Source organism: Topomyia yanbarensis, unplaced genomic scaffold (assembly GCF_030247195.1).
Source record: "Topomyia yanbarensis strain Yona2022 unplaced genomic scaffold, ASM3024719v1 HiC_scaffold_272, whole genome shotgun sequence".
Lineage (NCBI taxonomy): Eukaryota > Metazoa > Arthropoda > Insecta > Diptera > Culicidae > Topomyia > Topomyia yanbarensis.
The window spans coordinates 25,687-50,000 of NW_026683462.1; the positions used below are offsets into that span (position 1 = coordinate 25,687).

The 24,314-nt window shown below is 42.3% G+C and overlaps 1 protein-coding gene across 1 annotated transcript; it reads right to left on the reverse strand.

The window, feature by feature from the left end:
* Positions 1-22,023: 22,023 nt before the first annotated feature.
* On the reverse strand, positions 22,024-24,063 carry LOC131695076 (uncharacterized). Its single transcript, XM_058983605.1, has one exon. It carries the CDS (start codon positions 24,061-24,063, stop codon positions 22,024-22,026), a length of 2,040 nt encoding a protein of 679 aa, XP_058839588.1.
* Positions 24,064-24,314: the final 251 nt, after the last annotated feature.

A 24,314-nucleotide genomic window follows, 5' to 3' on the forward strand; every position in this document is an offset into this window, starting at 1 on the left:
CATTGAATGCTCTGTGTATTCCTCGGTTTATTTATATATTTTTACAATTCGTTTGTTTTGTCGGAACTTTTCACGTTATAATGTTACTACCACTGTGCTTTTTCTACAGTTTTCTATCGTAATTTATTTGCTTTTTTCCTTCAAATACATTTCCCCTACAGTGTCCGTCTGAATTGCATGTTTCGTTAAATTGGTTTTCCTGAACCTTCCCGTCTCTCGGACATTGTTTTTACTGCAATCTATTCATTGAACTGCTTCATTACCCCAAATAGTTTTGGATCTGGCTCAGTCTCCATATTTCCATATCTACTGTGTTCGGCTCAGCTTCGTTGACCCTGGCGCAGCTGTTTTTCTTACTTTGGCATAGGTTTTTCAAAATCTGACCATCGCATGAGTTAAAATTTTATTACTTATTTTCGCAAACTTCCATTCCACTGTCTCTTTTCTTGTATTCAGAATATATTTTGCAAAGTTTCCCACTATTTGGCATTTTATCTACTGCCATGTAAATTGGCATTTCGACAGACACCGCTGTTTCTTGTACAACATTTGAGCATGCTCGAAATTCTATTCTCCAGTAATTATTGTTTATCAGTATTTTATGGTAGACATCGTAGATATTGAGTTCGCTCTGTCTTCCCTGTGTCATATGTTTTCATAGCGTTCTTATATAACGTGTTTCTCGTTTCTATTCGATTATCTTTACTTCTCGAATAAAAAGACGAACATATTTCGAGAAATTGTCGTCGCAACATGGTGCAAATAGGATCATTACCCTATCAACAGTGTGGCAACTGTTAAGTTCTCCCATGTCTTCCTTAGCGTATATGACTTATTGTATAATATCATTGATTTTAGCGTGCATGTCTAATAGCAAAATATAGAATACATTAGGGCGCTTCCTGTTTGCAAGGAGGAAGCTTTATACAGCAAAAGCTTTTCGTTGCAATGCTCAATGACAAAGCGATACAGCTGCAGAAGACGTATCCAGAACACGCCCATTGTACTTTGCTAAAGTCTGGAGGTCGTTTGTTTTCCTTTTACCATCATTCATTTCTATTCACAACTACGGCTGGTTAAACTGAATAGCTTTTGAATAGCTTTCCAGCTTGGGCAAGTGAAGTTATGTTTAGATTCTGAAATAGTTCGCTTCGTTTTCCTTTCTTTTTCTAGAAATAATGTCTAGCGAATATTTTTCGTACATTATTTTACGAAAAAATCTTATGTATCACTGCGCATAGATTCAGTAAGCAACAAAGGTTTCAAGTAAAGTCTCTCTTGTGATTTGGTTTTGATAGGTGAAAAACTATAAAAACCAGTACAATTACCTCAAAGTCCTCATGACATCTTTCCCGATAGCTCAATCTATAACTGCGTATTAGGGTGGGACTAAAATTAGATTTCTGCTCCGAGCGACTTTTTGGGTACCATTTGGGTTCTAAAACAGCTGTGTCAATTATTAGCTCGATCAGTGAAACTATATTTTTGCGCCCACTGTTTAAAGTTTACATGGGACTTCGCATGGGAAAAATTGTGGAAAAAGTTATTAATCAGAAACCGATTGATGCTCGCTCTGACGATTGATAAAATATTCTTGTTTTCTAGCACTACTGCATTTGGCTGACCAATTATATGTAATTTTGTTTTGACTTTCTCTTATTGGGTCTTAATCAATGATCTGAACTGTTTGGTCGCTTCCCAAGAGTGTTGAGAGATAAATTGAGGCTTCTTTTGTAACTTTCTCTAATTAAGGTAAAAATCCCATGTAAACTTTAAACCGTGGGCGCAAAAATATAGTTTCACCGATCGAGCTTAGAATTTGCATAGATATTCTAGGACCCAACTGGAACCCAAAAAGGTGCTCGGAGCGAAATTTTATTTATTTTTTTTCATATAACCATGCTCCACTCTGCTGCGTATATAACATAAATAGTGAAAAATTAGATATGACGCATTCTACATTATGTGTTCTCCCATAACGCACATTTTTCAAACCTACTTATTTGTATGTTTGTTTATGCGGGTTTTAACCTGACCGGTCATTGTCCCGTTTAAAATTTTCTTGATTTAATTTTAGGATGCAAATTAAATAATAATTATTATTCTTATTATGTATTACGGCTATAACCATGACGGCCATTCGCCTATTTTTGAAAATAAGATACACTTCATGAAATATCAAACAAACAAAAATAACCGAATGATATTGCTGCCGTATATTCTGGGCGCAAAGCTTTCCGCTTCTCGCATTAATTTTCTTTCTTGGTGGTGAGCAATGGTCAGGTTTACCCTCTGTCGCTTGCTGATCATTCCGTCTGCGTTTGCGTCCATATCGTCGTGTCATTTTCGTTGTCAGAAGTTTGCTGCTTTTTGTGTTTTCGGTTTTGTGTTGATATAGCCGTCTTCTTTCGTGTTTATTTCTTCTCTAAGCTGGTTTGAATCTGCTACTGTTTGGTTTCTTCTTCCACGCATCGTTTTTATTTTATTATCCTTCCAATTATGCCGACTTTCTTGTCTAATTCTTCAACTTTCCTAGCTTACTCCTTTATCTCTTTGCTGCATCTTGGACTATCTTCTAAATTGCTAGCCGTTTTCGAAACTGCTACTTCGGAGTTCCGTTCGACGTTTTCATTGTCCCTTGGTTTCTGGTGCGGTTCTTCGTTGCTCGGTTCGTTTTCTAACGCCCAGACCAGAACTGTAGATTGTCTCCATTTCGTCCATTTCTGTTGCAGATGCGGAAAAAATTCGTATCTTTCTAGAATGTCGAACTGGTTTCCCTGTCGGGGGTGGCTCATTTCGGGTGCAACTCCATCGCTTCTTTTTGCGTACTACTTCTTCTCTGTGCGTCTTCCTTCGCTTTGAGTTATCTCGCTCGCTCCGGGCATCTCCGGTCGTAAGATGGATGTTCTTCTCTGCATCTGACCTGTCCTGTGCACTCCACCTCGTTTCCATGTTTGTTGCCGCAGGGTGCGCATTGTGGATTTGCTTCTTTCGCACCTGCTGTTTGTGTGGCCGAACATCACGCAGTTTCATTGGAAAAGCCATTGCTGTCTCCGGTGGCACTCTGTTCTTGAATTTGATCTTCACTGTTCGCCAGTGTTCTCCGTGGTTCCCTTTCCTGTTTTTTTCTGTTTCCGTTTTTCCACGTTCATTATCGTTTTTCATTAGCTTTCAAATTTCCGTTTTTCCCCGTTCATTATCGTTCTTTATCAGCTTTCAAATTTTCGAAAATCTCCACTCTAGCGGTAGTTGGCTAGCCTTCTTCGCCATTTCGAACATGACCTTGAATCGGAACCGGCCGATCTTTCGTATATCCTTCATTTGTGAGACCATTACCTACCATTGACGGGTGATTGTATTTGTTCTGCTCGGGGTCTGTTGTTTCGATGCAGACGATTTTTGAGTGCGATGAATCGGTGCTGTTTTGATCGGTGCCTGATTCGGCTCTCCTAGGTTGTGTTGGTGATTTTGGTTGTTGATTTACTTTTTGCACATTTGGTGCCTTTAAAATGGCACCGCCGCGGGCTGCTAATGTCCCTGCCTTCACGTTGTATGCGACAGTTTTGCACCTTACTACTACTAATTAGCCTATTCTTTCGTGATTGGTATCTTTTCACGTTGCGACTTCCAGAAATCTTCCCGCTTCGCCACCGTGCTCGGTGCCGCGTATGAGTTCTCACTCCCGACCTAACCTTGCTTTCTTGTTCTGCGAAATTCTTTCCACTTTTGTTCCCTAGCTTCACGATAAATTTGCGAAATTCACTAGCGTCAATCTTCCATTAGTCACGTTCACTACTTTGGATTTCTTCCAATTTTGCTGAAAAAATGTTTTTCCATCGATACTTCGAAGAAACGTCCATATTAATCGGCGGCCATCTTTCCCCCTCTTGGCGCAATTTATTTTGTGATTCACTGATTCCACTCGCAGTTGAGGGCAACAAGCAACTTTACTGTTGCTATAGTGTAGTGTGTTTTATTTGTTTCCTGATCACAAGCGATGCGCTTCTCGACTTCTGATCTGTATGAAATGAGGAAGCAAACGACTGAAACATTGTCCTTTCAATGTTTATAGCAAATGTCTACTTCCAATCCTTGCAGCTTCAGACGAAGTCGTGTACGCGTAGGTGACGTTTCTATAAGATGCTATATCGAGATCAATGGTCTATGATCCGTTTAGGCAATGAATTGTTGGTTATAAACAGAGCTGCAAATTTTCAACTGGTTGTTTTGAACTTGAAGGAAAAACAAGTCTCAAATCATGCCCTACTATGTTCAATTCGCAGTTGTTTGTTTGCATCATTCATTCAAACAGCCGAGCTGCTTAATCATTTTCCATTCATTTTCAATTTCATTGACCCTGTGAATATCTGTCTACTGGGGTATTGACTATGTTTTTCAAGCAAAGTTTTGCTAGTTAGTTAGTTAGTTAGTTAGTAGTTACTCTGAACATACTTCTTACTGTTCATGTAAGCTTGAAAACGCAAAACATGTCAACATTTAACCTAAACTGGTCTCTACAGAGCAGAATGAAAATTTGAAATGAAGACGTACGATTTAGTTATGAAAATCCCGCCAACTTGAAAATGAATGATTAAGGGAGGCTTTGAATTTGAATCATGGTTGGGTTTGATTGAACTGAAAGTTGGCATTTGAAAATGAAAATTTACACCACTGGTTATAAATAACATGTTTAAAGTGCTTTACTGCCCATACGATTGCAAGTAATGATGCACTTGCTGGCGTCGGTTGTGATTACGAGCGGTTCCTTCTACTTCGGTCTAACCAACAGCGCAGCTAAAGTCAGAAATTTCGTAATTCTTTTGACATTCATGTGTCCGGGTGAATTTTACATTTTTTCGTAGCAGATTGTTCAATGGTTGACGTTTTTCTGCTATTTGTGGTATGAATTTAACATGAAAATTAACCGTTCCTAAGTGCGAACGAACCCCTTAAACTGATTTAGACTCTGTCATTTGTAGGCGTCTTTTTGGTAGTTTGTGTATTTGTTCCTTTCGCGCTTCTGTTAGGTTTGTTTTTGTTTGTTTTATTGGCTTTAACCGTAAGGACAGCCTCTGTTAGGTGTTCAATTGCATCTGTCGGGGTGTAACAAACCCGTCGGTGCTATTTCTGCGCTTATCGGATTTGGTTGTCTCCATTGCGCTTGCTTCTGGCGTTAGCTCGGGCTCTGTTGGGTGATGAGTCCTTTGGCGTTCCGTATGTGCTTTTCATCTTGCTTGTTGGGCAACTGGGCTTTGGTTGATTGATTGATTTTATTGGAGCGGGTTTTAACCTTATAGGTCATTCACCCGTAGTATGAAAGAAAAATTTTTGCATGTCATTTATTTAAATTCTAGTATGTGATGGTCCTGTCGGTGGTTTAGAAGGTTCTTGGGTTTCGGGGCTGGTGTCAAGTTTGATCTTGGAGGGCGCAGGTTGGTTTGGGTGGGCCGCGGTTGTCCCTCCCATCAGAACTGGGCTTTGGCTTTCTTCCAGTCGTGCCACTATGTATGGCAGCAGTCGGGGTTTTCGGGACCCGACTGTGCTGTTTATAGTTGTTGTATTTCATCAGCCGTATTGTGGCATCCCGACAGTGCTTTTCTCAATTGTGTAGCGGGAGTAAGTGGAATATTGACTGTTCCGATACTACGTCATGGTTCTGTTCTTGCCTGTTGTTTTCATTCATGTACCCTCCTTCCGAAACTTCTGTCTGCTGACGTCGTCCCTGAGTGCAGGTTTGGCAAAGGCTTTCTGTTGGTCTCCTGGTACCCCTTCATCGCTCCCATCACCACTACCTTCGACCAGCTCCATGTCCGTCACACGTGTTGGGTTGTTTAACATGGCTTCCATATTCCATCCTTGTCGAACGCAATGGGTAGTTCTCCACAAGGCACACATCATTTTGGGCCTGATGTTGCACTTGTAATATTCATATTCTGCTAATCTCTGTTAGTGTCTTATATTGAAAATAGGTTGATTGTCCTAGTTTGAAATGTGTTAAATATCATTTCATTGTTTGATTATCTTCCTGCGATAGTTTTTATTATTATTTTAATTATAGAGGTTTTAACCTTAAGGTCATTCGCCTCTTCGGGTTAGAAAAATCTCTTAGGAAAAATTTCTAACCCTATGTGCGGGGTCGGGACTCGAACCCAGGTGCGCTGCGTACAAGGCAATCGATTTACCAATTTGATCCTGCGATAGTTGTCAAATACTTTTCTTGCCCGTATTTTAATTTTTATTTCTACACCCCTATGTTGAGAGTAATTATGGGTAGTTGAAAGTAGTTTATAGGTACTCTGACATGTTCTTGGCAATCTTCCTAATCTGTTCCAAATGTCGGTTTACTTTTTTCTCGAAAATCCAAATACCCCCTTTGTTTTTTGTGTTCCAATATGATTTCGTGTTGCGTGTTTTATTCCTCCTTTCTTCGTGATTGAATGATTGGTATTCATACCGTTTATTTGTTCTCTATCTGCTAGGTTGTTTTCCAAAATAAACTTTATTTATTTGTTTTAATTCTATGATACTCTTTTATTTCTCGTTTTTTGGTGGTCTGCTGAACCTTGCAACCCAAGGTGATCTCAAAAGCATGCCGTAAAAATGTTATTTCCTCGAAAGCCTACAAACTTTCTGTTATTAAGCCGTTTGATTGTTCATCTTGAAGCCCCTTGAATAGTTTTTCTTGCTGCTTTCATTATATGTATTTTATTGTACCCATCCATTTTGGCTTCATTTACATGTTTCTATTGGTTGAATATTTCTTATATAGATTTTTTTTCTTTTCACACTGCAGTTGGTGGTTAGATTAGCCTTTTTGTGTTCCCTTTTGTCGTATATTTGTTCGCTGTGCTCACAGTTTTACGTTTTCTTTTTGCGTTTGCATTTCGTCACTGCGTCAAATTGCTGTGGTTGTTGTTTATTGATTTGGCTTTAATCCTGAAGGTGATTCGCCGTATTTTGATAAAGTAACATTACACTTCACAAATAATTATAATTCACTATGGAGTAATTAGTATTAGAAACGCTTGGTTGACCCACCTTCCTAGAGTCCGGTATTTCTGCATTGTGTATTGTGTTGTATTTTCCTTTTTTGATGGCTTCAACCTCCCCGTAGGAAAATTCGTAAGTTACATTTAATTTTGTTGCTTAAGGCTATATTTGTGTTGTTGTCAGGGGGGTTGGCTGGGTACGGGTTGGTCCTGTGAGCCGTGTGAAACCTCCTTGCAACTTGGTGGCGTACGGCGGAGGGCTCGTGAGTTGTCTCCGGGGTTGGTGTATGCTTTGTTGGGCGATGGGCAACCTCACCAACACCTTGGAACCGCCCTGTGTGTTTCTGGGTTCGAATGATGACATCTCTTCATTGTGCTTTCAGCTATGTGTGCACATTCAGTGTTTTTTATTGGTAAGTTTACTATATTTTTTTTTCTCCCTTTGTTCCAGTGCCACTTTTGGTGAACAGATTGAGGTGATGGTCCGCACATTTGGGACTCTGCAATGTTTTTGGCTGATAGATTCACGTAAGTATCCTTGTTTTTGCTAGTAGTATTAAATTATTATAATTATAATGGTTATTATCATTATTATCTCTATATTGATTATAGAGATTTTGACCTTAGGATTAATCACCTCTGATAATATGATATAAAATTTGCTTTGTTACTGGTTCTTGCCTAAGTTGGGTTTAGATGAGTGCGACGGGTCTCCCCTCCCGCCTCGGATGTTGATTTGGGACGATTTTTGTTTTGAGACTTCTTATAGTTTTGTCTCAGTGAAACCCACAGCGGTTCGAATTGGGTTGGTTGGGACAGATTTAGCGGGGCCTGATGATGCCCATAGCATCGGCGCTTGCCGTAAACGAACCCCGTTCGACGTCACCCACGAGCGCGCCAAACCCAGTGCAACTACTCCTGGTGCAGATGGCACAGTACCCTTGCCCGTTCTGGTTTAGTCACTTATGGGGGCGGTTAGCTATATCCAGTTATCTGGTGCGTGGGAACGTGGGCGATTAGTGCTGGTGCTTTGCGCACATCACTGCTATGGTAGTCACAACTAGACCGGTTCGATTGCAGCTGGTTCGTACTGTCAAACGTGGGTGGTGTGGATTGATGTGCGGGCGATGGGGAATTTTTTCTGTGGGTGTCTTCTCGATGTCCGGATGTCCCGTTCAGATTGCGTTGGGGAGGGCTCCGTTTGGATGTTGATTTGGAACGATTTTTGTTTTGAGACTTCTTATAGTTTTGTCTCAGTGAAACCCACAGCGGTTCGAATTGGGTTGGTTGGGACAGATTTAGCGGGGCCTGATGATGCCCATAGCATCGGCACTTGCCGTAAACGAACCCCGTTCGACGTCACCCACGAGCGCGCCAAACCCAGTGCAACTACTCCTGGTGCAGATGGCACAGTACCCTTGCCCGTTCTGGTTTAGTCACTTATGGGGGCGGTTAGCTATATCCAGTTATCTGGTGCGTGGGAACGTGGGCGATTAGTGCTGGTGCTTTGCGCACATCACTGCTATGGTAGTCACAACTAGACCGGTTCGATTGCAGCTGGTTCGTACTGTCAAACGTGGGTGGTGTGGATTGATGTGCGGGCGATGGGGAATTTTTTCTGTGGGTGTCTTCTCGATGTCCGGATGTCCCGTTCAGATTGCGTTGGGGAGGGCTCCGTTTGGATGTTGATTTGGAACGATTTTTGTTTTGAGACTTCTTATAGTTTTGTCTCAGTGAAACCCACAGCGGTTCGAATTGGGTTGGTTGGGACAGATTTAGCGGGGCCTGATGATGCCCATAGCATCGGCGCTTGCCGTAAACGAACCCCGTTCGACGTCTCCCACAAGCGCGCCAAACCCAGTGCAACTACTCCTGGTGCAGATGGCACAGTACCCTTGCCCGTTCTGGTTTAGTCACTTATGGGGGCGGTTAGCTATATCCAGTTATCTGGTGCGTGGGAACGTGGGCAATTGGCGCTGGTGCTTTGCGCACATCACCGTTATGGTTGTCACAACTAGTCTGGTTCGATTGCAGCTGGTTCGTACTAGCAATCGTGGGTGGTGTGGGCTGATTATGTTCATAAAATAAATACACTAATAATCAATCCGAGCTCGCGATTCCCTTGTCCACTCAAACTTTTACTCGCTTTCATACTTGTACTGAGATTGTAATTGTAATTTGTTTATTGAGAACTTTAACAGGGTTCTCATTCGCCGGTAAGAACTTGTATTGAGATATTTCAAATGCTTTTAGTCAATATTGCATTCGTTTTATCCGCTGCGCAGCGTAGGATGAGGAAAACCATCCAACTAAAGTTTGTCAGTTTCTTTGTGTTCATAATGCAGTCGATCCCTGATCTTTGGATTGTCTTACTCTCTGCGTCCGTCATTGTTTCACTAATAGGCTTTTTGTTTCCAGAGTCCTCTTCTGCTTCTGTGTGTGTATTGACCATGTGTACCTTTTTTGCGTATTTTGTTCTTTTTGAATGTACATCTTGCTTTCCTTTTTGGAGTTGTTATATTTTATTTGCCATTGAATGCTCTGTGTATTCCTCGGTTTATTTATTTATTTTTACAATTCGTTTGTTTTGTCGGAACTTTTCACGTTATAATGTTACTACCACTGTGCTTTTTCTACAGTTTTCTATCGTCATTTATTTGCTTTTTTCCTTCAAATACATTTCCCCTACAGTGGCCGTCTGAATTGCATGTTTCGTTAAATTGGTTTTCCTGAACCTTCCCGTCTCTCGGACATTGTTTTTGCTGCAATCTATTCATTGAACTGCTTCATTACCCCAAATAGTTTTGGATCTGGCTCAGTGCCCATATTTCCATATCTACTGTGTTCGGCTCAGCTTCGTTGACCCTGGCGCAGCTGTTTTTCTTACTTTGGCATAGGTTTTTCAAAATCTGACCATCGCATGAGTTAAAATTTTATTACTTATTTTCGCAAACTTCCATTCCACTGTCTCTTTTCTTGTATTCAGAATATATTTTGCAAAGTTTCCCACTATTTGGCATTTTATCTACTGCCATGTAAATTGGCATTTCGACAGACACCGCTGTTTCTTGTACAACATTTGAGCATGCTCGAAATTCTATTCTCCAGTAATTATTGTTTATCAGTATTTTATGGTAGACATCGTAGATATTGAGTTCGCTCTGTCTTCCCTGTGTCATATGTTTTCATAGCGTTCTTATATAACGTGTTTCTCGTTTCTATTCGATTATCTTTACTTCTCGAATAAAAAGACGAACATATTTCGAGAAATTGTCGTCGCAACATGGTGCAAATAGGATCATTACCCTATCAACAGTGTGGCAACTGTTAAGTTCTCCCATGTCTTCCTTAGCGTATATGACTTATTGTATAATATCATTGATTTTAGCGTGCATGTCTAATAGCAAAATATAGAATACATTAGGGCGCTTCCTGTTTGCAAGGAGGAAGCTTTATACAGCAAAAGCTTTTCGTTGCAATGCTCAATGACAAAGCGATACAGCTGCAGAAGACGTATCCAGAACACGCCCATTGTACTTTGCTAAAGTCTGGAGGTCGTTTGTTTTCCTTTTACCATCATTCATTTCTATTCACAACTACGGCTGGTTAAACTGAATAGCTTTTGAATAGCTTTCCAGCTTGGGCAAGTGAAGTTATGTTTAGATTCTGAAATAGTTCGCTTCGTTTTCCTTTCTTTTTCTAGAAATAATGTCTAGCGAATATTTTTCGTACATTATTTTACGAAAAAATCTTATGTATCACTGCGCATAGATTCAGTAAGAAACAAAGGTTTCAAGTAAAGTCTCTCTTGTGATTTGGTTTTGATAGGTGAAAAACTATAGAAACCAGTACAATTACCTCAAAGTCCTCATGACATCTTTCCCGATAGCTCAATCTATAACTGCGTATTAGGGTGGGACTAAAATTAGATTTCTGCTCCGAGCGACTTTTTGGGTACCATTTGGGTTCTAAAACAGCTGTGTCAATTATTAGCTCGATCAGTGAAACTATATTTTTGCGCCCACTGTTTAAAGTTTACATGGGACTTCGCATGGGAAAAATTGTGGAAAAAGTTATTAATCAGAAACCGATTGATGCTCGCTCTGACGATTGATAAAATATTCTTGTTTTCTAGCACTACTGCATTTGGCTGACCAATTATATGTAATTTTGTTTTGACTTTCTCTTATTGGGTCTTAATCAATGATCTGAACTGTTTGGTCGCTTCCCAAGAGTGTTGAGAGATAAATTGAGGCTTCTTTTGTAACTTTCTCTAATTAAGGTAAAAATCCCATGTAAACTTTAAACCGTGGGCGCAAAAATATAGTTTCACCGATCGAGCTTAGAATTTGCATAGATATTCTAGGACCCAACTGGAACCCAAAAAGGTGCTCGGAGCGAAATTTTATTTATTTTTTTTCATATAACCATGCTCCACTCTGCTGCGTATATGATAACATAAATAGTGAAAAATTAGATATGACGCATTCTACATTATGTGTTCTCCCATAACGCACATTTTTCAAACCTACTTATTTGTATGTTTGTTTATGCGGGTTTTAACCTGACCGGTCATTGTCCCGTTTAAAATTTTCTTGATTTAATTTTAGGATGCAAATTAAATAATAATTATTATTCTTATTATGTATTACGGCTATAACCATGACGGCCATTCGCCTATTTTTGAAAATAAGATACACTTCATGAAATATCAAACAAACAAAAATAACCGAATGATATTGCTGCCGTATATTCTGGGCGCAAAGCTTTCCGCTTCTCGCATTAATTTTCTTTCTTGGTGGTGAGCAATGGTCAGGTTTACCCTCTGTCGCTTGCTGATCATTCCGTCTGCGTTTGCGTCCATATCGTCGTGTCATTTTCGTTGTCAGAAGTTTGCTGCTTTTTGTGTTTTCGGTTTTGTGTTGATATAGCCGTCTTCTTTCGTGTTTATTTCTTCTCTAAGCTGGTTTGAATCTGCTACTGTTTGGTTTCTTCTTCCACGCATCGTTTTTATTTTATTATCCTTCCAATTATGCCGACTTTCTTGTCTAATTCTTCAACTTTCCTAGCTTACTCCTTTATCTCTTTGCTGCATCTTGGACTATCTTCTAAATTGCTAGCCGTTTTCGAAACTGCTACTTCGGAGTTCCGTTCGACGTTTTCATTGTCCCTTGGTTTCTGGTGCGGTTCTTCGTTGCTCGGTTCGTTTTCTAACGCCCAGACCAGAACTGTAGATTGTCTCCATTTCGTCCATTTCTGTTGCAGATGCGGAAAAAATTCGTATCTTTCTAGAATGTCGAACTGGTTTCCCTGTCGGGGGTGGCTCATTTCGGGTGCAACTCCATCGCTTCTTTTTGCGTACTACTTCTTCTCTGTGCGTCTTCCTTCGCTTTGAGTTATCTCGCTCGCTCCGGGCATCTCCGGTCGTAAGATGGATGTTCTTCTCTGCATCTGACCTGTCCTGTGCACTCCACCTCGTTTCCATGTTTGTTGCCGCAGGGTGCGCATTGTGGATTTGCTTCTTTCGCACCTGCTGTTTGTGTGGCCGAACATCACGCAGTTTCATTGGAAAAGCCATTGCTGTCTCCGGTGGCACTCTGTTCTTGAATTTGATCTTCACTGTTCGCCAGTGTTCTCCGTGGTTCCCTTTCCTGTTTTTTTCTGTTTCCGTTTTTCCACGTTCATTATCGTTTTTCATTAGCTTTCAAATTTCCGTTTTTCCCCGTTCATTATCGTTCTTTATCAGCTTTCAAATTTTCGAAAATCTCCACTCTAGCGGTAGTTGGCTAGCCTTCTTCGCCATTTCGAACATGACCTTGAATCGGAACCGGCCGATCTTTCGTATATCCTTCATTTGTGAGACCATTACCTACCATTGACGGGTGATTGTATTTGTTCTGCTCGGGGTCTGTTGTTTCGATGCAGACGATTTTTGAGTGCGATGAATCGGTGCTGTTTTGATCGGTGCCTGATTCGGCTCTCCTAGGTTGTGTTGGTGATTTTGGTTGTTGATTTACTTTTTGCACATTTGGTGCCTTTAAAATGGCACCGCCGCGGGCTGCTAATGTCCCTGCCTTCACGTTGTATGCGACAGTTTTGCACCTTACTACTACTAATTAGCCTATTCTTTCGTGATTGGTATCTTTTCACGTTGCGACTTCCAGAAATCTTCCCGCTTCGCCACCGTGCTCGGTGCCGCGTATGAGTTCTCACTCCCGACCTAACCTTGCTTTCTTGTTCTGCGAAATTCTTTCCACTTTTGTTCCCTAGCTTCACGATAAATTTGCGAAATTCACTAGCGTCAATCTTCCATTAGTCACGTTCACTACTTTGGATTTCTTCCAATTTTGCTGAAAAAATGTTTTTCCATCGATACTTCGAAGAAACGTCCATATTAATCGGCGGCCATCTTTCCCCCTCTTGGCGCAATTTATTTTGTGATTCACTGATTCCACTCGCAGTTGAGGGCAACAAGCAACTTTACTGTTGCTATAGTGTAGTGTGTTTTATTTGTTTCCTGATCACAAGCGATGCGCTTCTCGACTTCTGATCTGTATGAAATGAGGAAGCAAACGACTGAAACATTGTCCTTTCAATGTTTATAGCAAATGTCTACTTCCAATCCTTGCAGCTTCAGACGAAGTCGTGTACGCGTAGGTGACGTTTCTATAAGATGCTATATCGAGATCAATGGTCTATGATCCGTTTAGGCAATGAATTGTTGGTTATAAACAGAGCTGCAAATTTTCAACTGGTTGTTTTGAACTTGAAGGAAAAACAAGTCTCAAATCATGCCCTACTATGTTCAATTCGCAGTTGTTTGTTTGCATCATTCATTCAAACAGCCGAGCTGCTTAATCATTTTCCATTCATTTTCAATTTCATTGACCCTGTGAATATCTGTCTACTGGGGTATTGACTATGTTTTTCAAGCAAAGTTTTGCTAGTTAGTTAGTTAGTTAGTTAGTAGTTACTCTGAACATACTTCTTACTGTTCATGTAAGCTTGAAAACGCAAAACATGTCAACATTTAACCTAAACTGGTCTCTACAGAGCAGAATGAAAATTTGAAATGAAGACGTACGATTTAGTTATGAAAATCCCGCCAACTTGAAAATGAATGATTAAGGGAGGCTTTGAATTTGAATCATGGTTGGGTTTGATTGAACTGAAAGTTGGCATTTGAAAATGAAAATTTACACCACTGGTTATAAATAACATGTTTAAAGTGCTTTACTGCCCATACGATTGCAAGTAATGATGCACTTGCTGGCGTCGGTTGTGATTACGAGCGGTTCCTTCTACTTCGGTCTAACCAACAGCGCAGCTAAAGTCAGAAATTTCGTAATTCTTTTGACATTCATGTGTCCGGGTGAATTTTACATTTTTTCGTAGCAGATTGTTCAATGGTTGACGTTTTTCTGCTATTTGTGGTATGAATTTAACATGAAAATTAACCGTTCCTAAGTGCGAACGAACCCCTTAAACTGATTTAGACTCTGTCATTTGTAGGCGTCTTTTTGGTAGTTTGTGTATTTGTTCCTTTCGCGCTTCTGTTAGGTTTGTTTTTGTTTGTTTTATTGGCTTTAACCGTAAGGACAGCCTCTGTTAGGTGTTCAATTGCATCTGTCGGGGTGTAACAAACCCGTCGGTGCTATTTCTGCGCTTATCGGATTTGGTTGTCTCCATTGCGCTTGCTTCTGGCGTTAGCTCGGGCTCTGTTGGGTGATGAGTCCTTTGGCGTTCCGTATGTGCTTTTCATCTTGCTTGTTGGGCAACTGGGCTTTGGTTGATTGATTGATTTTATTGGAGCGGGTTTTAACCTTATAGGTCATTCACCCGTAGTATGAAAGAAAAATTTTTGCATGTCATTTATTTAAATTCTAGTATGTGATGGTCCTGTCGGTGGTTTAGAAGGTTCTTGGGTTTCGGGGCTGGTGTCAAGTTTGATCTTGGAGGGCGCAGGTTGGTTTGGGTGGGCCGCGGTTGTCCCTCCCATCAGAACTGGGCTTTGGCTTTCTTCCAGTCGTGCCACTATGTATGGCAGCAGTCGGGGTTTTCGGGACCCGACTGTGCTGTTTATAGTTGTTGTATTTCATCAGCCGTATTGTGGCATCCCGACAGTGCTTTTCTCAATTGTGTAGCGGGAGTAAGTGGAATATTGACTGTTCCGATACTACGTCATGGTTCTGTTCTTGCCTGTTGTTTTCATTCATGTACCCTCCTTCCGAAACTTCTGTCTGCTGACGTCGTCCCTGAGTGCAGGTTTGGCAAAGGCTTTCTGTTGGTCTCCTGGTACCCCTTCATCGCTCCCATCACCACTACCTTCGACCAGCTCCATGTCCGTCACACGTGTTGGGTTGTTTAACATGGCTTCCATATTCCATCCTTGTCGAACGCAATGGGTAGTTCTCCACAAGGCACACATCATTTTGGGCCTGATGTTGCACTTGTAATATTCATATTCTGCTAATCTCTGTTAGTGTCTTATATTGAAAATAGGTTGATTGTCCTAGTTTGAAATGTGTTAAATATCATTTCATTGTTTGATTATCTTCCTGCGATAGTTTTTATTATTATTTTAATTATAGAGGTTTTAACCTTAAGGTCATTCGCCTCTTCGGGTTAGAAAAATCTCTTAGGAAAAATTTCTAACCCTATGTGCGGGGTCGGGACTCGAACCCAGGTGCGCTGCGTACAAGGCAATCGATTTACCAATTTGATCCTGCGATAGTTGTCAAATACTTTTCTTGCCCGTATTTTAATTTTTATTTCTACACCCCTATGTTGAGAGTAATTATGGGTAGTTGAAAGTAGTTTATAGGTACTCTGACATGTTCTTGGCAATCTTCCTAATCTGTTCCAAATGTCGGTTTACTTTTTTCTCGAAAATCCAAATACCCCCTTTGTTTTTTGTGTTCCAATATGATTTCGTGTTGCGTGTTTTATTCCTCCTTTCTTCGTGATTGAATGATTGGTATTCATACCGTTTATTTGTTCTCTATCTGCTAGGTTGTTTTCCAAAATAAACTTTATTTATTTGTTTTAATTCTATGATACTCTTTTATTTCTCGTTTTTTGGTGGTCTGCTGAACCTTGCAACCCAAGGTGATCTCAAAAGCATGCCGTAAAAATGTTATTTCCTCGAAAGCCTACAAACTTTCTGTTATTAAGCCGTTTGATTGTTCATCTTGAAGCCCCTTGAATAGTTTTTCTTGCTGCTTTCATTATATGTATTTTATTGTACCCATCCATTTTGGCTTCATTTACATGTTTCTATTGGTTGAATATTTCTTATATAGATTTTTTTTCTTTTCACACTGCAGTTGGTGGTTAGATTAGCCTTTTTGTGTTCCCTTTTGTCGTATATTTGTTCGCTGTGCTCACAGTTTTACGTTTTCTTTTTGCGTTTGCATTTCGTCACTGCGTCAAATTGCTGTGGTTGTTGTTTATTGATTTGGCTTTAATCCTGAAGGTGATTCGCCGTATTTTGATAAAGTAACATTACACTTCACAAATAATTATAATTCACTATGGAGTAATTAGTATTAGAAACGCTTGGTTGACCCACCTTCCTAGAGTCCGGTATTTCTGCATTGTGTATTGTGTTGTATTTTCCTTTTTTGATGGCTTCAACCTCCCCGTAGGAAAATTCGTAAGTTACATTTAATTTTGTTGCTTAAGGCTATATTTGTGTTGTTGTCAGGGGGGTTGGCTGGGTACGGGTTGGTCCTGTGAGCCGTGTGAAACCTCCTTGCAACTTGGTGGCGTACGGCGGAGGGCTCGTGAGTTGTCTCCGGGGTTGGTGTATGCTTTGTTGGGCGATGGGCAACCTCACCAACACCTTGGAACCGCCCTGTGTGTTTCTGGGTTCGAATGATGACATCTCTTCATTGTGCTTTCAGCTATGTGTGCACATTCAGTGTTTTTTATTGGTAAGTTTACTATATTTTTTTTTCTCCCTTTGTTCCAGTGCCACTTTTGGTGAACAGATTGAGGTGATGGTCCGCACATTTGGGACTCTGCAATGTTTTTGGCTGATAGATTCACGTAAGTATCCTTGTTTTTGCTAGTAGTATTAAATTATTATAATTATAATGGTTATTATCATTATTATCTCTATATTGATTATAGAGATTTTGACCTTAGGATTAATCACCTCTGATAATATGATATAAAATTTGCTTTGTTACTGGTTCTTGCCTAAGTTGGGTTTAGATGAGTGCGACGGGTCTCCCCTCCCGCCTCGGATGTTGATTTGGGACGATTTTTGTTTTGAGACTTCTTATAGTTTTGTCTCAGTGAAACCCACAGCGGTTCGAATTGGGTTGGTTGGGACAGATTTAGCGGGGCCTGATGATGCCCATAGCATCGGCGCTTGCCGTAAACGAACCCCGTTCGACGTCACCCACGAGCGCGCCAAACCCAGTGCAACTACTCCTGGTGCAGATGGCACAGTACCCTTGCCCGTTCTGGTTTAGTCACTTATGGGGGCGGTTAGCTATATCCAGTTATCTGGTGCGTGGGAACGTGGGCGATTAGTGCTGGTGCTTTGCGCACATCACTGCTATGGTAGTCACAACTAGACCGGTTCGATTGCAGCTGGTTCGTACTGTCAAACGTGGGTGGTGTGGATTGATGTGCGGGCGATGGGGAATTTTTTCTGTGGGTGTCTTCTCGATGTCCGGATGTCCCGTTCAGATTGCGTTGGGGAGGGCTCCGTTTGGATGTTGATTTGGAACGATTTTTGTTTTGAGACTTCTTATAGTTTTGTCTCAGTGAAACCCACAGCGGTTCGAATTGGGTTGGTTGGGACAGATTTAGCGGGGCCTGATGATGCCCATAGCATCGGCACTTGCCGTAAACGAACCCCGTTCGACGTCACCCACGAGCGCGCCAAACCCAGTGCAACTACTCCTGGTGCAGATGGCACAGTACCCTTGCCCGTTCTGGTTTAGTCACTTATGGGGGCGGTTAGCTATATCCAGTTATCTGGTGCGTGGGAACGTGGGCGATTAGTGCTGGTGCTTTGCGCACATCACTGCTATGGTAGTCACAACTAGACCGGTTCGATTGCAGCTGGTTCGTACTGTCAAACGTGGGTGGTGTGGATTGATGTGCGGGCGATGGGGAATTTTTTCTGTGGGTGTCTTCTCGATGTCCGGATGTCCCGTTCAGATTGCGTTGGGGAGGGCTCCGTTTGGATGTTGATTTGGAACGATTTTTGTTTTGAGACTTCTTATAGTTTTGTCTCAGTGAAACCCACAGCGGTTCGAATTGGGTTGGTTGGGACAGATTTAGCGGGGCCTGATGATGCCCATAGCATCGGCGCTTGCCGTAAACGAACCCCGTTCGACGTCTCCCACAAGCGCGCCAAACCCAGTGCAACTACTCCTGGTGCAGATGGCACAGTACCCTTGCCCGTTCTGGTTTAGTCACTTATGGGGGCGGTTAGCTATATCCAGTTATCTGGTGCGTGGGAACGTGGGCAATTGGCGCTGGTGCTTTGCGCACATCACCGTTATGGTTGTCACAACTAGTCTGGTTCGATTGCAGCTGGTTCGTACTAGCAATCGTGGGTGGTGTGGGCTGATTATGTTCATAAAATAAATACACTAATAATCAATCCGAGCTCGCGATTCCCTTGTCCACTCAAACTTTTACTCGCTTTCATACTTGTACTGAGATTGTAATTGTAATTTGTTTATTGAGAACTTTAACAGGGTTCTCATTCGCCGGTAAGAACTTGTATTGAGATATTTCAAATGCTTTTAGTCAATATTGCATTCGTTTTATCCGCTGCGCAGCGTAGGATGAGGAAAACCATCCAACTAAAGTTTGTCAGTTTCTTTGTGTTCATAATGCAGTCGATCCCTGATCTTTGGATTGTCTTACTCTCTGCGTCCGTCATTGTTTCACTAATAGGCTTTTTGTTTCCAGAGTCCTCTTCTGCTTCTGTGTGTGTATTGACCATGTGTACCTTTTTTGCGTATTTTGTTCTTTTTGAATGTACATCTTGCTTTCCTTTTTGGAGTTGTTATATTTTATTTGCCATTGAATGCTCTGTGTATTCCTCGGTTTATTTATTTATTTTTACAATTCGTTTGTTTTGTCGGAACTTTTCACGTTATAATGTTACTACCACTGTGCTTTTTCTACAGTTTTCTATCGTCATTTATTTGCTTTTTTCCTTCAAATACATTTCCCCTACAGTGGCCGTCTGAATTGCATGTTTCGTTAAATTGGTTTTCCTGAACCTTCCCGTCTCTCGGACATTGTTTTTGCTGCAATCTATTCATTGAACTGCTTCATTACCCCAAATAGTTTTGGATCTGGCTCAGTGCCCATATTTCCATATCTACTGTGTTCGGCTCAGCTTCGTTGACCCTGGCGCAGCTGTTTTTCTTACTTTGGCATAGGTTTTTCAAAATCTGACCATCGCATGAGTTAAAATTTTATTACTTATTTTCGCAAACTTCCATTCCACTGTCTCTTTTCTTGTATTCAGAATATATTTTGCAAAGTTTCCCACTATTTGGCATTTTATCTACTGCCATGTAAATTGGCATTTCGACAGACACCGCTGTTTCTTGTACAACATTTGAGCATGCTCGAAATTCTATTCTCCAGTAATTATTGTTTATCAGTATTTTATGGTAGACATCGTAGATATTGAGTTCGCTCTGTCTTCCCTGTGTCATATGTTTTCATAGCGTTCTTATATAACGTGTTTCTCGTTTCTATTCGATTATCTTTACTTCTCGAATAAAAAGACGAACATATTTCGAGAAATTGTCGTCGCAACATGGTGCAAATAGGATCATTACCCTATCAACAGTGTGGCAACTGTTAAGTTCTCCCATGTCTTCCTTAGCGTATATGACTTATTGTATAATATCATTGATTTTAGCGTGCATGTCTAATAGCAAAATATAGAATACATTAGGGCGCTTCCTGTTTGCAAGGAGGAAGCTTTATACAGCAAAAGCTTTTCGTTGCAATGCTCAATGACAAAGCGATACAGCTGCAGAAGACGTATCCAGAACACGCCCATTGTACTTTGCTAAAGTCTGGAGGTCGTTTGTTTTCCTTTTACCATCATTCATTTCTATTCACAACTACGGCTGGTTAAACTGAATAGCTTTTGAATAGCTTTCCAGCTTGGGCAAGTGAAGTTATGTTTAGATTCTGAAATAGTTCGCTTCGTTTTCCTTTCTTTTTCTAGAAATAATGTCTAGCGAATATTTTTCGTACATTATTTTACGAAAAAATCTTATGTATCACTGCGCATAGATTCAGTAAGAAACAAAGGTTTCAAGTAAAGTCTCTCTTGTGATTTGGTTTTGATAGGTGAAAAACTATAGAAACCAGTACAATTACCTCAAAGTCCTCATGACATCTTTCCCGATAGCTCAATCTATAACTGCGTATTAGGGTGGGACTAAAATTAGATTTCTGCTCCGAGCGACTTTTTGGGTACCATTTGGGTTCTAAAACAGCTGTGTCAATTATTAGCTCGATCAGTGAAACTATATTTTTGCGCCCACTGTTTAAAGTTTACATGGGACTTCGCATGGGAAAAATTGTGGAAAAAGTTATTAATCAGAAACCGATTGATGCTCGCTCTGACGATTGATAAAATATTCTTGTTTTCTAGCACTACTGCATTTGGCTGACCAATTATATGTAATTTTGTTTTGACTTTCTCTTATTGGGTCTTAATCAATGATCTGAACTGTTTGGTCGCTTCCCAAGAGTGTTGAGAGATAAATTGAGGCTTCTTTTGTAACTTTCTCTAATTAAGGTAAAAATCCCATGTAAACTTTAAACCGTGGGCGCAAAAATATAGTTTCACCGATCGAGCTTAGAATTTGCATAGATATTCTAGGACCCAACTGGAACCCAAAAAGGTGCTCGGAGCGAAATTTTATTTATTTTTTTTCATATAACCATGCTCCACTCTGCTGCGTATATGATAACATAAATAGTGAAAAATTAGATATGACGCATTCTACATTATGTGTTCTCCCATAACGCACATTTTTCAAACCTACTTATTTGTATGTTTGTTTATGCGGGTTTTAACCTGACCGGTCATTGTCCCGTTTAAAATTTTCTTGATTTAATTTTAGGATGCAAATTAAATAATAATTATTATTCTTATTATGTATTACGGCTATAACCATGACGGCCATTCGCCTATTTTTGAAAATAAGATACACTTCATGAAATATCAAACAAACAAAAATAACCGAATGATATTGCTGCCGTATATTCTGGGCGCAAAGCTTTCCGCTTCTCGCATTAATTTTCTTTCTTGGTGGTGAGCAATGGTCAGGTTTACCCTCTGTCGCTTGCTGATCATTCCGTCTGCGTTTGCGTCCATATCGTCGTGTCATTTTCGTTGTCAGAAGTTTGCTGCTTTTTGTGTTTTCGGTTTTGTGTTGATATAGCCGTCTTCTTTCGTGTTTATTTCTTCTCTAAGCTGGTTTGAATCTGCTACTGTTTGGTTTCTTCTTCCACGCATCGTTTTTATTTTATTATCCTTCCAATTATGCCGACTTTCTTGTCTAATTCTTCAACTTTCCTAGCTTACTCCTTTATCTCTTTGCTGCATCTTGGACTATCTTCTAATTGATTTTGATTGATTTTTATTGAAACGGGTTTTAACCTTATAGGTCATTCACCCGTAGTATGAAAGGAAATTTTTACATGTAATTTAATTAATTAAAATCTAGTATGTGATGGTCCTGTGGAGTTTGATCTTGGAGGGCGCAGGTTGGTTTGGGTGGGCCGCGGTTGTCCCTCCCATCCTCCGTGTTGGATGCAAAAGGTGAATTTTGATATTCGATGGGCCGCGGAGAACCCTCCCATCACCCGGTCCGGGTGTGGCGAGGGGCCCGCTGTGTGGGGTGTGTTGTGGTGAATTCCAGGTGGGCCGCGGAGAACCCTCCCATCACCCGGTCCGGGAGTGGCGAGGGGCCCGCGGTTCTGAATGGCAGCGTGGCTGAGTGGTACGCCGGGGTTGGTGAGTCTAGATGAGTTCGTAAAGTCCTGAGTCTTTTAAGAAGTTGAGCATGACCTCCTCTCTCACAGGGTCGTTAGAAAGTGCGTCGCGGATGGAGAGTGGTAGGTCATGCATTGCTCGAAGATCTTGTAGCTCGATGCAGTTTATGAGCAGGTGCTCGACTGATTTCCGAGTCCCGCATGTGGTGCAGGAGGGAACGGGTGCGTTGGCGACGGTATGCTCATGGGAAATTTTGGTGTGTCCGGTCCGGAGCCGCGAAAGGACCCTTTGCTCCTTCCAGCTGTCCCTGTCATCCCACTTGGCGGGAGTTCCCTTGATTTTCTGCATATGACCTCTAGAAGTTCGCCAGTGTTGGGCGAAGTGATTGTAGATGGCCTGGGTGAAGTGGCGAACAATGTCCTGCGATGGGACCTCCTTGGTTAACACTTTCCTCGCTGTCCTACCCCGGGTTGCGAGGGAGTCAGCCTCGGCATTCCCCTTTATGCCACAATGTCCGGGGATCCAGCAGAGGGTGGTGAGAGAGTCGATATCCTCTTCGATGGCCTGTACAAAGGGGTGGCGGGACTGGCCGTTCTCGAGGGCGCGAAGAACCGAGAGCGAGTCGGTGAAGATGGTGGTTGCAGAGTCGGAAGGTCTTCGGGCAAGGGCCAGAGCGATGGCTGCTGCTTCGGCCGAGAACACCGAGCATTGGGTCGGGAGCCGGAAGGAGGAGCCGGTTGGGCCGTTGCTAACACCGACTCCCACCTCCCCGTCCCTCTTTGAGCCGTCGGTGAATATGCGTGTGTGGGAGGAGTAGCGCCGTGCTACCAGCTGGTTGTATGTTGCCTGTGCAATTTCTGGTGCTCCTCCGGCCCTGAGGGTTCTGGACAGGGATGTGTCGATCAGGATGGGTTGTGCATTCCAGGGGCGAGGCCAAACCCGGTGCAGCCGGGCGAGTGGGGGTAGGGCGGTTCCAGTGAACTCCAAGTATATATCCTGGGCTGTTTGGAGTGTCGCAGATTCGTCGTTTCCGTATGTCTTCTCAAGTACGCCTAGTGCGCGCCGGAAGATGACGAGGGCGATTCTCCAACGGAATGGGAGTACGCCAGCCTCTACACATGCGCTTTCTGCTGGTGTGCTGGGCAGGAGTTTGGATGCGCTCCGGATGGATCCGTGGTAGAGCGGGGCTAAGATGTTGTTGATGCCTGCGATGTTTTTCCCGGTTATCTCAACTCCGTAGAAGATTCGGCTATAAATAAGGGCTTCGCCAACCCTCAGTGCGATGTCCCTGTTGCATTTAGGGTGCCTGGCGACTATTGTCTGTACTAGGCGTTTACGGTTGGCGCATTCGGCTTTTATCCTCCGGAAATGGGGGGCGAAGGTGGTTTTGCGGTCTAATGTGACCCCGAGGATGGTCGGTTCCTTTCTGTATGTGATCGGGGTGTCGGCGATGCGGATCGGACGGTCGGTGGCACGGTGGAAAGAGTCGCAGATGTGGGTGTAGAAGCTCTTGCTGATCGATAGTCGGAAGCCGATTCCAGTTGCCCATTTGGACACGGCATTGACGGCAGCCTGGAGTTTGATTCGCGTTCTACCTCTGGTTCTTCCGGTTACGACTAGTACAATGTCGTCAGCATACACGAAGATGAAGACCCCCTTGGGGAGGGTGGCGAATATGGTGTTCATAGAGATGAGGAATAGGGTGACCGCGAGTACGGACCCCTGGGGTACTCCGTTTTCTTCCACGTACACTCCGGATTCGCTACCGCCAATTCCAACCCGGAACCTGCGGTCTTGGAGGAAACGCTGGATATAGGCGCCGAGGTTTCCTCCGATCCCCCAGCGGTGGAGTTGGCGGAGGATACCCTCACGCCATACGGTGTTGTATGCTTTTTCGATGTCTAGGGCTGCGATGTCCGCGTGGAGGCCGTCCCTTCTGGCCTGTTCGAGGGTCTCTCCCAGGGATGCCAGGTAAGACCCGGTGCCCTTCCCCTTCCGGAAGGCGTGTTGACGATTGTCCAAGAGTTGGCGCTGTTCGAGGATGTCTGTTAGTCTTCTATTAGCCATCCTCTCAAATGTTTTGCTGATGCAGGGAAGCAGGCTTATAGGCCGGAAGTCCTTGGCCGTACGGGGTCCCTGGACCCTTTTGGGGATCGGGATGACCAGGGCTGTCTGCCACGAGTTCGGGATAGGTCCGCCCTTCCAGATTTGGTTGAAACACTCGAGGAGGGTTCTTTTACCAGATGCCGGTAGGTTGCGTAGAAGAGGATAGCCAATGTTATCGATGCCGGTGGCTTTCCCTTGGCCCTGGTTGAGAG